This window comes from Elephas maximus, chromosome 23, assembly GCF_024166365.1.
Source record: "Elephas maximus indicus isolate mEleMax1 chromosome 23, mEleMax1 primary haplotype, whole genome shotgun sequence".
NCBI lineage: Eukaryota > Metazoa > Chordata > Mammalia > Proboscidea > Elephantidae > Elephas > Elephas maximus.
Window position 1 is genome coordinate 17,743,293 of NC_064841.1, and position 14,046 is coordinate 17,757,338.

The window sequence follows — 14,046 nt, forward strand, 5'->3', positions numbered from 1 at the left end:
GATATGGTCGGATTTATGTAGAAAGGTCATCATAATGGCCATATGGAGAAAGGATCGGGGTGCCTCTACACAGCACAAAGGAGACCATCCAGAAGGCTCTGGTTATATTCAGAAAGAGATGATGAGAGCCTCGACTAGGGCAGAGGAAACAGAGAGAAGAGGTTGAATTCAAGAGATATTTAGGATGTAAAACAGCCAAGATCTGAATTAGATTAGATTACATAGAATTAGATTGATTAGATAGGAAGGGAGTGAAAGAATAAGTTGTATCAGGTGATGTTTCTGGCTTGGGCGGTGGAGGACTGCAGTAGCATCAGGAGTGTAAGCTGTAGAAGGGCAGGGTTTTTTTTTTTTTTTTTTCACTGATTCCTAGTGTCTAGGACAATGCCTGGTACATAATAAGTAAGTAATCAATAAGTATTTGTTGAATGAATGAAAAACACTCTAGCTTCCTTCTTTATTAGGCTCTTAAAGCAAAAACTAAAAGCATTTCCTTATCTCTAATTCATTTTTAAATTTTACCCCTTAAGGCAAAAATTAAATTAGTATCTTCTGGTGTTTTTTTTTTTTTTTTGGTATTATTTTATAGAGTTTCTGTAAAGGAAATCTTTAACAAGCATAGTAGAGTATAAAGATTTTCTTTTTCTCTCCTAGTAAACGAAGCAAAAAAGGAGATAAAAATGGGAAAGGTTTGAGACATTTTTCAATGAAAGTGTGTGAGAAAGTTCAGCGGAAAGGAACAACATCATATAATGAAGTAGCTGATGAGCTGGTATCAGAGTTCACCAATTCCAATAACCATTTGGCAGCTGATTCGGTAGGTAGATCATGAACTTGACATTGATTATGATGAGTGATTCAGCAATTTACTTTTTGGGTCATTTTTGTCATAGATTTGAGGAATGAGATGAGTTAGGCAATCTCCAACGTCTTGAAGTTTTCATATTGTCTGTCAGGGATTTTTATGGTTGATTTTTGTTTGTTTTGGAAAGGATTCTTGTATTTTTTATTTAAATGTAGATATAAACAAGTATATTTTTCATAAATGTTTCAGCCTCGGAGACCCTCTGGGGCAGTTCTACACTGTCCTATAGGGTAGCTATGAGTCAGAATCAACTCAGTGGCACACAGCCTTAACAGCTGAAGGGCCATCTTTTTAAATATACTTTTTATGTTTAATCACTTTTCCAATGACTGGGTATGTTTCTTAATCTTTTAGTGTTTCTTCAATGTCTAAGTCAATAAGAAAATTTAGTTTTTAATTGAAAAAGTAATATATGTACACTTTTATTTAAAAAAATCAGATGTGCAGGTAAGTATATAATGAAAAATGTCTTCTTTCCACCACGGACCCTCTCTAAAGGCAGTAATCACTGTGGCCAATTTCTGGAGTATCATTCCAGAACTTCTTTATGCATATACAAGATAAAGTTTTTAAAATTTATTTTAAGCAGAAATGTGATTATGCTTTGCATGTGACATTGTTAATTTGTTTTCTTACCAATGTATCTTGAAGATTTTTTCCTGTATCTTTCATCTTTTTGTGTCTCTGCTTTATTCTGGACATTTTCTTCTAATTTCTGCTTCAGTTCACTAATTCTTCATACAGCTATGTCTAAGCCACTGTTAAAGCCATTAGCTAAGTTCTTAATTTTAGTTATATTTTGCAAATCTAAATTCTACAGTTCCCTGTTTTTTTTTAAACAGTTTGCTGAAATTCTCAACCTTGTTTTTTTTAATCTTTGAACCTAGTAAGTATAGTTATTTTAAAGTTTCTATCTGACTACTCAATTATTTGAATCTTCTGAGGTCCTGTTTCTATTGTCTGTTGTTTTCCTTGGTTTTCCATCACATTGTCTTCTTGCCTTTCGCCTGTAGTTGTATGTGTAGAAATAATTTGAGACTTAGGATCTGATACCTTCTTTCAGAAAGGATTAATGTAGATGGCTGAGGACATCAGCAGTCGAGGATGCCTTAGTTCCGTTTCAGTGAATGAGCTGAATTGAAATGGTCTTTAGGCTTGCTCTTATTTTAAGGTGTCGCAGCTTGAGACCCTAACCCAAAGAGTGGCATTTCATCTACCATTATAATATTTTCTTTTAAACATTTCTTTATAAAAATGTGGAAATCTCCATCTCATCAAATTACTGCGTTCATATTAGGGAAGCAGGTAAGAGTGGAGACTGTGGAGTCACACAGACCTGGGTTTAAATCTAGCTATGTGACTTTGGATAAAGTACTTAACTTCTGAGTCTCAGTGTCCTTATTGGTAAACAGGTTTAATAATACTGTCTATGTCATAGGTCGTTATGAGGATTAAGGGAGCTAATGCATGCAAATCATCTGTTTTATCGTTATTAGCTTCGGTGATACATTGTAGACCTTTCTGTTTGAAAAAATAATTATTACTGTATGCATTAAAAATAAAAATTTTTTTAAAAATGATCCCTCCCAGTATAGCCTTACAGTCTAGTAGATGAACATATTTTAAAATGCAATTATGTATAGTAAATAAATGGAAAGTATATGCTCTCTGGAAAGTACAGGTAGTCCCCAGCGAATGATGTATTTGAGTTACAACAAACCACACTTACAACTGTCTTTTTTTTTTTGTACATTTTATCATTGGTGATGTGTACTACATACAATGTTGCAGTACATAATTTGCTGATGTTATCATTCTCAGATGTTCACTTGTAGATGTTCAGGGTTATGATTTACTGTTCAAAATGCTGCTGTATAGCAGGCTATGAAAACTCAAAAAAAAAAAAAAAGAGGTATTTGACTTAGGTCAGAACCACATAGGACTGAGTTGGAACGGAACCCCATCGGAAGTTGGGGACTACCTGTATATACAGAACAGAGTAGGAACATATGACAAAGAACACCTGAGTTCTGCCAGGGGAAAAGGAGATGGCATGTGAGCAGGGACAGAGAATGAGTTTGATTCTGCCAGACAAGAAGAAGTTGTTCAGAGCAGAGGTGTGAGAAACCCTGGTATGTTTTGAAAGTTAGAGTTTGGTCACCATTGTTGGAATGAGGAGTGCTGGGGGGTAAAGCTGGGTTGATAAGCAAGAGCCAGTTTACAAAGTAGGTCTGTAAAGGAATTGAATTTTTTTGTTAAAGGTGATCTGGACCATTGAGGAATTTGTGTAGGGATGTGACATTAGCTGTGTATATTGACCGCAGAGTAGGAATCAGATTGGTGATCAAGACTTTGGCAAAATTGCTTATTAGGACGTGGATGTGGTAGTCCAAGTGAGAGATGAGATCCTGACCCATCTTTCTGAAACTCTGATTAGAAAAAGGTTAATCCTTCTCATTTTATCCTTCCTATCTCTTAACTGTTCTTTCATGTTGTACATCTGTTTTTCTCTCTGCTGCATTCTGGATAATTTCTTCTGGTTAATCTTACAGTTATCTTCTCTTTATTTGTGCCTAATCTGCTGTTTAACTCATTCACTGAGGTTTTTATTTCTAGAAGTTCTATTTGGTTCTTTTTCCAAATTTGTCTGATCTGTTTTAATATATCTAATTTCTTTCTAGAAACTTCCATCCCATCATTTATTCTAAAGATATTAATATACTTATTTTTTGTTCAGTGTGTATTAATTCCACCATCTAATGTTTTGGTTATCCAATGCTGTTAGAGTTTTTCCTAATGAGTCTTACTTGTAGTGACTTATTTATTTTTATATTTTATAATTTGGGATTGCGACCTCATGTTCAGTGGGGTTTTATCTGTGGGAATCCCAGATAGCTTGGGTTGAGAGCATATCCCCCAAAAGGAGCTTTGTTAGTTTCGCCAGTAGATGCGCACTACCTACCAGGGACCACTCTGTGTGTTAGTTTTAGCTTATAGTCTCCAGGAGCATATACCAGATAAATCAACCCGTTGCACCACCAGGGCACCAGGAGCATATAGGTAATGGAAATTTTAATGCCTAGCCCCTCAAGAGACTGTGTTTACAAATTCAGAAGGAAGTTTTTTTGATCCTATTTATCCCCACTTCAACTTAGAGCCCAGAGACAGGTAGGTTTCTTCGGCCCCCCTTAGCATTTGTCCTTTGGAAATGACAGCTCTATATGACTATCCCATTTCAAGTCCTCTCTCCCCAACCATGCAATTCGAGGTTTTGCCCCCACCTCTCCACAGCTATTAAACCAGGTCTTTATAGGAGCCCTGGTGGCACAGTGGTTAAGAGCTCAGCTGCTAACCAAAAGGTCAGCAGTTTGAGTCCACCAACCACTCTTTGGAAACCCTGTGGGGCAGTTCTACCCTGTCCGGTAGGGTTGCTTTGAGTTGGAATTGACTCGGCAGCAGTGGGTTGGGTTTTGGTTTTATTAAGTTACCAAAGTCTGCAAACATCTTAGAGCAGTGCTTCTCGGACTTTAAGGTGCTTAAAAATACTGCAAATTTGGTCAAAATGCAGATTCTAATTCTGTAGTTGCAGGATGGTGCTGAGCTTCAGCATTTCTAACAAGCTTGTGGTGAAGCAGTTGCTGTGGCCCAGACTCCTCACTTGCAGCAAGGCTCATTACTAACCTAAGCTTCCATGCTTATTGAACATTTTGTCTGTCAACTTATTCTTCATTTTCCCCCCAACATTTTATTATAAAAAAGTTTTAAGTTAAAAGAATTTCACAGTGACCACCCATTTACCCACCACTTAGATACTACAGTTAACCTTTTATTGTCCTGTCTTTATCACATACCTGTCCATCTATCCATCCATCAATCAGTTTATCTTATTTTTTTGATAAATTTTATAATAAGTTGTAGATATCATCCCTAAAAACTTTACTTCAGACATGCACATGAAGTACACATCACTCCATTGACTTCAGTATCTGTTTATTGGCTTTTTTTTTTTCTTTTGAGGTAAAATTTGAATTTAAGGAAATGCACAGAATCATATGTGAATCAGTAGTTGAATTTTGGCAAGTGCATAAACCTGTATAGCTCAAACCCCTATAAAGATAGGGAGCAATCTCATCACCCTAGAATTTTCCTTCACCCCCTTTTCCAGTCATTCCTTCCCCTTACTCTCACCTGCAATCTTCATTTTTACTCCCTGGAGAAATTCCTTGCAGTCATGCATGTAAATGGATATTTATTACATTTTCATAGTGGTTTTTTAGAAGAGTTTCACATTATCTAGCTTTCTATTGCTAGAAGTAGAGAACAGTGACAGATTTCATATGGCTGTTTCTTGTAATGTCTTTGGATAAAACCTGAGGACTTTACATTGCAGCACAACACGTGGAGAACATTTTTCTGGAAGCCAAGATAATATAGTTCAATCGTGTAGCCTTTTGACGGTCCAACTTTATTTAAGCCTAGAACTTACATTGCCCTGGGGAATCGATGGCTGTCGGGTCATGCAGATAGCCCCATGACAGCCTTTGGAAGTTAAGGAGCCAGCCAAGAGTTGTCTATGGAGGGAAGCCATTCTGTTGTAGCATGGAGGTGGAAGTTTGATTCGCATTTGTATCTTGGAAGTATAAGATGCAGTAATTTTATCTGATTTTGCAAATGAGAAGAGAACTGTCCACTTTAAATGCATTAAATAGCAAGCTGCTAGTGTTCTTTGCCCTTTGTTTCCTTATGCACAAAATGAGGACAATCGTATTACCTACCTCATAGAGCTGCGTGTAGTACATAAACCAAACCAAACCCATTGCCTTTGAGTCGATTCCAACTCACAGCGACCCTGTAGGACAGATTAGATTACCGCATAGGGTTTCCAAGACTGTAATCTTTACAGAAGCAGACTGCCACATCTTTCTTCCGCAGAGCGCCTGGTGGAATAGAACCACCGACTTTTTGGTTGGCAGCCAAGCGCTTAACCACTGTACCACCAGGGCTCCTTGTGTCGCACATGTTGTAGTAAAAGTATTACAAACACTTCAGGAAAAACCAGTATTGCCAGTTTTCCTTCCAGTGAATTTAATGTTCTTGAAATCATGTTATTAATATGTATATATCCTACTTTCTTTATTTAAAATTTTATCATAAAAAATCCACATTATTATTCATAACCATTAGCAGTGGCTGTATGAAATTTGATTGGGTGATGGATCATAGACTACTTTCTCCTTCTCCTACTGTTAAATATTTAGGTTGTTTCTGTTTTCCACCAGACTCACTAAATTTTAGACATTGTATTTGAATTTCTAAAATTTTTAAAGCTATAATACTGCTTTACATAAAGTGCTGCCATTTACATATTTCTCTGTAATTCAAACATCTTTCTTATGTTATCATCTTGCCTATTTGACAAACTTAGGAGAAAATTCAGCTTTAATTCAAATAGCCAAACCCTTAAATATCATCACTCAATAAAAAACAATTTTTAGCAGGCTTATGATCAGAAGAATATTAGACGAAGAGTTTATGATGCTTTAAACGTGCTAATGGCAATGAACATAATTTCAAAGGAAAAAAAAGAAATCAAGTGGATCGGCCTGCCTACCAACTCAGCTCAGGAATGTCAAAACCTGGAGGTAAATGAGTTTTCTGTTTATAGATAGCAGTTGGCATTACTTTTACCCCAGAGGCATTTTCATTTAGAAATACAGCCACATGATACTATTCTTTGTTTATGTGTCTTTTTTTTTTTTTTTTAACAGACTTATGTGGAATTTTAGAACTGGAAGAAGCTTTAAATATATAATCTGATCAGTCTATTTTCTAAATGATAAACCTGAGGGACATAGAAGTGAATTGACTTGCCTAAGGTTGTATCTTAAGACAGATAATAGGACTAAACTTGAACTTCTTTATTCTTAATATAATAAAAAACAGATAATAGGACTAAACTTGAACTTCTTTGTTCTTAATATTATATAATATATTAATATTAAGTTGGTAATAGTATTGTATCATACCAAACCATGCACATATGGGTACTCAATTTCTGAGTGTCAAAAAACTCACGTTTTTCTTGTAAAACAAATGAGGACGATAAAGAGAGCATTTTATAAAAGGTGAATGAAAATTTTTAAGAATATTTTTAATCAGTGTTTCATTAAATATTTTTACTAAAGGTATTTTAGAATTTGTTGTAATTCTTATTTTTAACTAGAGAATAATGTTTTAAAGAACCCATATTTCTTGAGAAGACTAAAAAATTTTTTTTTTTAATTCCAATTTACAGTGAAGTTGCTTACAAAATTCTTCAGAGAGAAAACACTTTTAAAGTAGATCACATAATCTATCCTGTGATAATTTGACCTCTGTTTGCTGTGAACAGTGATGAAGTTTTAGTGTCGATTCATAAATACTAGAAAGAATTTCTTTTAAGACTTTTGAAAGAATAGAGATTTTCTGCTTTGCCTTTAGTCTTCTAAAAATAGCATTTCCTTAGCAGCCTGTAATGAATAAATATTATTTAGATTTTATTTTTTTTAGAGAAGGTCTTTAATTTATTCTAATTTAATTCTGAGCATTCTGCTAAAATTTTTCTTGGTGAGTTAGGTAATAGAAATGATATCTAATGAAACGCTTGCTTGTATGAATCACACACAAAAAAAGTGGATTAAGTTGGCTATTTCCTGTATGTTGGTTACTCAGTCTTCTACATGTTGTGAAAGTCAAGCAAATGACTCTGGAATAGTGGCAATAAAATGGCATTTTATTTGCATCCTTATCATGTCTTTATACTCAACTTACATGAATTTGTGCAGAAGTTATTTTATTTTGTTAACTTCCAGCGTCATAGAAAAATCTTCCTTAAATGAGCATTTGCCCTACACACTGTTGCTAAGTTGGTTTGAGGTGATTTTATTCTCGTGACCATGAGTGGAGTAAACTGAGCTTTTGAAGATAATTAAGTTTGATTGCATGTTTTTCTCAGTCTCTTTTTCCTCTAGCAAATGAAACATTATTTGGTATTATTATGCTTGTAGACGGGGGGAGAAACCAGATATTAATCAAAAGTGACAGAATTAATGTTATCCATTTGCTAGAGTGGGAATGTCCTCCATTTCTCATTTTTCTTTCTTCCGATAATAGAAGGGAATTTGAAGATCACTTTACCAGTAATATTAAGCTGATACCAAAGACTCAGTAAGCAAAAATGTGTCCATTTCTACCATGTGCTGAGCCAAAGAATATATAAGACAAAATCTCTGACCCCCAGGAACTGTTATAGCTGGGGAGAGGAGAGTGTAAAAGAAGTTGAAAAAAGTGTGATCACTGCTATAAAAGAAGTATGTACAGATAGATCCTCTGGAGAGGGAGAAAAGGGAGGGGTTTTCCAGAAATAATCCCTGAACTCAGTTATGAGGGTAGAGTAGAAGTTTGCCAAGTGGATAAGGGTAGGGAGGGCCTTCCAGGCAGAGGCATGAGAGAGCATGTCCATAGCTGGTTGTGACCAGAGTACACACATGGAGAAAGGAGATAGATCATAAGTGCTAAGTAGTGGGAACCTGATCCTGTAAATAATGGGAAGCTATTGATGAATTATAAAGCACGGGGATGGGAGGGATACGATATGTTTTAAAGAATCACTTAGCTAGTGGGTTGGAAGTTGAATTGACAGGAAGATGGGGAGAGAAGAGGTCCAGGGGAGATTAGAGACAGAAGGATGCTTTAGGTGTAGTTAGGTGAGACACGGTGCTGGTCTGGGATAAGGCGGTGGCAGTGAGGTTGGAGAGGTGTTTAAGATGTGGAATCAGTGCAGCTTGGCCAGCTTGGATGTGGGGGGTGAAGGACAGGTAGGGGCTGAGAAAGACTCATTTGGCTTCTGGTAGTGCCTTTTTGGAGCCCTGGTGGCCCAGTGGTTAAAGAGCTTGGCTGCTAACCAAAAGGTCGGCAGTTCAAATCCACCTGCCACTCCTCGGAAACCCTGTGGGGCAGTTCTACTCGTAATCAACTTGAAGGCATCAGGTTTGGGTTTTTTGTTTTGTTTTTAATTTTAGTGCCTTTTTGGCTTGTCAGGGCTTCAGATGCAGGAGGAAACCCCTACAATGTTTTGCAAATTTAGAAGACCACACAGATTTTACAGTGAACCCTGAGTAATTTAGGGCTAAAGTGTGGCAGTGGTGAGAGGAAGCTCCTAGTGCAGGTTAGATTAAGGGGGAGCAAATAAGAAATAATCTGTTGGAGTAAACAAGACAAAGGTCTTATTTGATGTCATTGAGTTCTGCCCAAAGAGACAATGAGGAATACATCTGCAAGGAAATTCAGACCGGAGTGTGTTTTCCAGAAAAGACTGAGGAAAAATCAGCATTGTTTGCAGCTAGGAAATTTGTCCACAGCATGTTTCTTACTATAAGTAAAAATTGCATGTCTGAGGGAGCAAGAGAGCAGTGGGATGCAGACCCCAAACTCCTGTAAAAAGACCAGACTTAATGGTCTGACTGAGCCTAGAAGGACCCCAGAGGTCGTGGTTCCCAGACCTTCTGTTAGCCCAAGACAGGAACCATTCCCAAAGCCAACTCTTCAGAAAGGGATTGGACTGGACTATGGGATAGAAAATGATACTGGTGAAGAGTGAGCTTCTTGGATCAAGTAGACACATGAGACTATGTAGGCAGCTCCTGTCTGGAGGGGAGATGAAAGGGCAGAGGGGGTCAGAAGCTGGCCGAATGGACACAAAAAAAGAGAGTGGAGGGAAAGAGTGTGCTGTCTCATTAGGGGGAGAGCAACTAGAAGTAGAAGTATATAGCAAGGTGTATATAAATTTTTGTATGAGAGACCGACTTGATTTGTAAACTTTCACTTAAAGCACAATAAATTTTTTTTTTTAATCGCATGTCTTGGAGGGGTAATATAGTAATTAATAACAGGGTGTCTGGAATCAGATGGCTTAGTTTCAAATCCTGGCCCTGCCACTCACTAGTGGTGTGAACTTGAGGAGTTACATAACCCCTCTAAGCCTCCATTTCCTTACATGCAAAGTGGATAACAATAGTTCTTATCTCATGTGGTTTTTGTGAAGATGAATTAAGATAATGTGTGTAAAGCGCTTTGTTGAGTGGTAGCTGTCACTCTGATCAGAATTTCAGGAATAAACAGCAACAGGACCGCACACCACGTATTCATTACGTGGAGGAATCTCATTACTGATGACACTTGCCACCGTTATGCTGTCTTGCCTGCTTCCTGACCCCACCAAAAGGTGTGATTTGCCTTTTTGGATGTTGGTGGTTAAAATGGGTTGAGTTTCTGTAAGGAGAATTCTTGCTACCTCAGAATAGGACCTGAACAGTGAGCTGTACTTTACGCTCTGATGTGCTGATGTTATTTTGTAACCTGTGTTTTAAAGATAGAGAAGCAGAGGCGGATAGAACGGATAAAGCAGAAGCGGGCTCAGCTGCAAGAACTTCTCCTGCAGGTAAAGATGCTGAGGTGGTTTTCATCACCTACCCTGCCTCTATTCACTTCCTCCACTTACGTGCTTTTAGAGTCACCGTGCTTTTTCCTCGTGGAGCCTGTAAGTAGCGTCTGGTGGTACCACGCCAGGGTAGCCTCCCTCACCTGCATCTGAGCACATTGCCCTCCACACACGCTGCCTTTTAGATCGTTCCTTCTAGACCTCATCCCAGCCCTGCCACAGCATACTTGCCCCATGTGTGACTTATGTTATGCAGCAGACTATTTGTGACACTTATACCTGATTCTTATTCTGCCCATAAACTGTCAGGAATCTTTTGGTTTATTCTAGCTCAGATTTAGAATGTCAAGTAGTAAGGCCGTTTAAAATTTAAACACTTTGAGTAATCAGATCCACCTGTTATACTTACTTCCCTTGAAGACTGTCTGGAAATGGCAGAATGACATGACATGATTCAATGAGTATTGTAGAAACACCAAAACTTAAAATGCATTTAAGAAAAATATATTTTATAGTTTAATAAGGATTCCTATGTTTATACTTTTTTTTGGATAACTGCCTAGTATTTGGATGGTTTTTAAAAAAATTGAATAGAGCCCTTGTATAAAATCATGTGAAGTGAAATCACAGGGTAGTTAGACTTTTTTCTTTTTTTTTCTTTCTATTTTTGGTAATTGTAATTGGTATAAAAATTCACTCTGAGCAGTACAGTTGAGCCATTTTCAATTCAATCAGATAAACTTTCTAAAGTGAACCAGAGCCTTTATGATTTTCTTAGCAAAATGTCTTTATGTGAAAAGCCTTTTATAACCAACCACAAAACCAGTTTGATTTGAATAAATTTAGGTCCTATTTAATTTTTGACATGATCCAACTCTTCAGAGATAAAGGTAGTAATAAATCACCAGATCTTTTACCAGTTTTTTCCTTCAGTACTTTATCTAATGGACCAAATATGTTAAATATTCATAAGTGTTGCAAGTGTGTTTGTTTTTCTCTTTCTAGATGCTTTTATTTGTGTCCTTTTTTCACATTCATGTGTAAATCAGAGAGGCAAGAGAAGAGAGTGTGGCTCTTCCAGAGAACTGTGGTTGATCTGAGAGTAGGAAGTAGGAAAGGAAATGGCAGGGGCAGAGGATTATCAGCAGATAAAGTTGTGACTTTCCAAAGACAGGAAGCCCCAGACATGATGTTTGATCCTGATTAGGCCGTTTCTTTCTTACTGTGTTCTGTGCCTGGTTTTCACACTGAGCCCTGTGGAACCTACCTGAGGCATTTTATGTATTTTTCATATTGGGCTTCCAAATAAGATTTTGTTTCAAGAGATTGTTCTGCAGGTTACAAATAAAAGTTGAAGACCAACAGTTTATTCCTGGGCCCCTCCTGGTGGGATTCTGCCTTCTGAGAGCCCTGGCCTTCAGGGACTTGCCACTTACTCTTATGCTGCCCTCTTCCCTCAGCTTCCTCTGTTGTCCCTGTTTCTGCACAGTTACCTCCAATACTTCCTGGGATTCCTTCAACACCTTCACGGAATACTTTGGAGCTTGATTTTTGGCAAACGGCATGTAAAAATCTGTCTATCTGTTTGTTTATCAGGAAGAATGGTGCTGGACAAGATTGCCTTTATGATTGTGGGACTTTCATATCTCTAGATGCCCAGCACAAAGAATAAAGCTGAATATTTTTCTCTGCTTATCTGTATTCTTTACTCTTCTTTGTACAATGAACATTGTATTTGTATTTTCCTAAGTTCTGAGTTTCTTTTCCTCTACTATCTCTGGAACCGAATATTTATAAAAGATTTCTAGCCAGAGGAAACCTAGCTATCAACATCTATAAAAACAGGTCTCTCTAAACATTAAAATGAAACTCAAATTATAATTGAAAACAACTTTTAGTCTTCTAGTAGATACACAGCTCATTTCCTCCTCCTGTTGTTGTCATTGCCATGTGGCATCAAATCATTCCCGACTCATAGTGACCCTATATGACAGTGTAAAACTGCCCCATAGGGTTTCCTAGGCTGTAATCTTTACAGGAGCAGCTGGTGGGTTTGAATTGCCAAACTTTCAGTTAGCAGCCAAGTGCTTAGTCATTGCACCAGCAGTTCTCCAGGACTGCTAACATGTAGCAAAGTGAATGTCTGAATACACCTGAAAAAAACAAAAACCAAACCCATTGCTGTCAAGTCAGTTCCAACTCACAGCGACCCTATAGGACGGAGTAGATCTGCCCCATGGGGTGTCCAAGGAGCAGCTGGTAGATTTGAACTGCTGACCTTTTGGTTAGCAGCCAAGCTCTTAACCACTGTGCCACCAGGGCTCCTGAACACACCTGAAGCTGTTCCATTTTTTGAAATAGATGTTAATGAGCCTGGAAAAGAACAAAAGGCTGCAGAAAACCAGTCAAAGGGTCAACAAATAAGGGCATCCATCCAGAATAATTGGGAGGTGATTTTTCTTTTTGCTATGAAAAGAACATGTTTTCACTGCTGTCTGCACCTGAAAAATCTTTGATGCTATTAAATGTACATAATATTGAACAGTTGACTCGTAAATATTTAAGGACCATTACTTACCACTGTTCATGTTCCCTGTGTGTACTAAGGCCCTCCCAGGGCACTAGGTCCACAAAGTATGGAAGCGGCTCCCAAGAGGTTTATTTGAGTAGAAAAGAAGAAACTGGGCAGAAGTATTCAAACATTTAATTCTTTTTCTCAGTTCTGTAATTCCAGCATATTTTTTTCTTCAATATTAAATGAATTGAGCAGTGAATATAAATAGCCTTAGTTCTTTAGTTGCAGAAGATGACAAAGAATTATAACTTAAAACGAGAAAGTGATATTGGGCACACTGTTAGGGCTAGAATAAATTGATTATCCCTTTTGCTTTGTACATTTTAAAAGCATAAATGTTCACTTTCTAGGGAGATAACACCCAACTATTTTAAGGTAACAGGAATCTTAATCAAACTTTAGTTAAGGCCCAGAATGAATGGTTCTAACTTCAAGAGCTTTTTAAAACCAGTATCTGTTTCCTGAGATAGCAGATGGAAAGCTTAAACTATTTAATTATAAGGTCTTTCTAGCTATGGGATTCTATGGTACATTTACCTTATTATCAAAAAATAAAAAGAGGAGGGTTACTTTCTTTGATTTTTTGAGTAATGGTTATAACCAAAAGTAGCCGCAAGATTTAGTACAAAGATGACAAAGATGTAGGCCTTATAATCAGTGCTCTGACTCAGTTTCCTCATCTGGAATGTGTTGGGTGGGGCACAGGTGGGCTGAACTTTAGTTTCTTATGTCTGCCGTGACAAAGTGCCACAAACTAGGTGGCTTAAAACAACAGAAATTCATTCTGGCACAGCTCTGGAGGCCAGAAGTCCTAAATCAGGGTACTGTCAGGGCCATGCTCTCTCTACAGCCTCTAGGAGAATCCTACCTTGCCTCTTCCAGCTTCTGGTAGCCCCAGGCCTTCCTTGGTTTATGGCAGCATAGTTCTAATCTCTGGCTCAGTCTTTACAGGGCTGTCTACATTCCGTGTCTTTGTGTCTCTTCTTATAAGATCACCAGTCATATTGGATTATGACCCTATTTCCAAATAAGGTCACATTCTGATGTTCTGGGAAGGACATGAATTTTTAGGGGACACAGTCCAACCCAGTACAGGCTGGATTCCAAACTGTCATAGAAAGTTTGCTT

At 37.6% G+C, this 14,046-nt stretch overlaps 1 protein-coding gene across 6 annotated transcripts in view; it reads left to right on the forward strand.

Moving 5' to 3' along the window:
• TFDP2 (transcription factor Dp-2) overlaps positions 1 to 14,046 on the forward strand; it is a 78,282-nt gene that overhangs the window by 50,999 nt on the left and 13,237 nt on the right. For 5 of the 6 annotated variants that reach the window (XM_049867166.1, XM_049867168.1, XM_049867171.1 and 2 more), the window contains 3 exons: positions 655 to 817; positions 6,361 to 6,507; positions 10,275 to 10,343. In XM_049867166.1, the coding sequence (XP_049723123.1) occupies positions 655 to 817; positions 6,361 to 6,507; positions 10,275 to 10,343 (379 nt within the window). The remainder of the gene's footprint in view (positions 1 to 654; positions 818 to 6,360; positions 6,508 to 10,274; positions 10,344 to 14,046) is intronic. The other variant, XM_049867167.1, reaches the window with a different exon arrangement.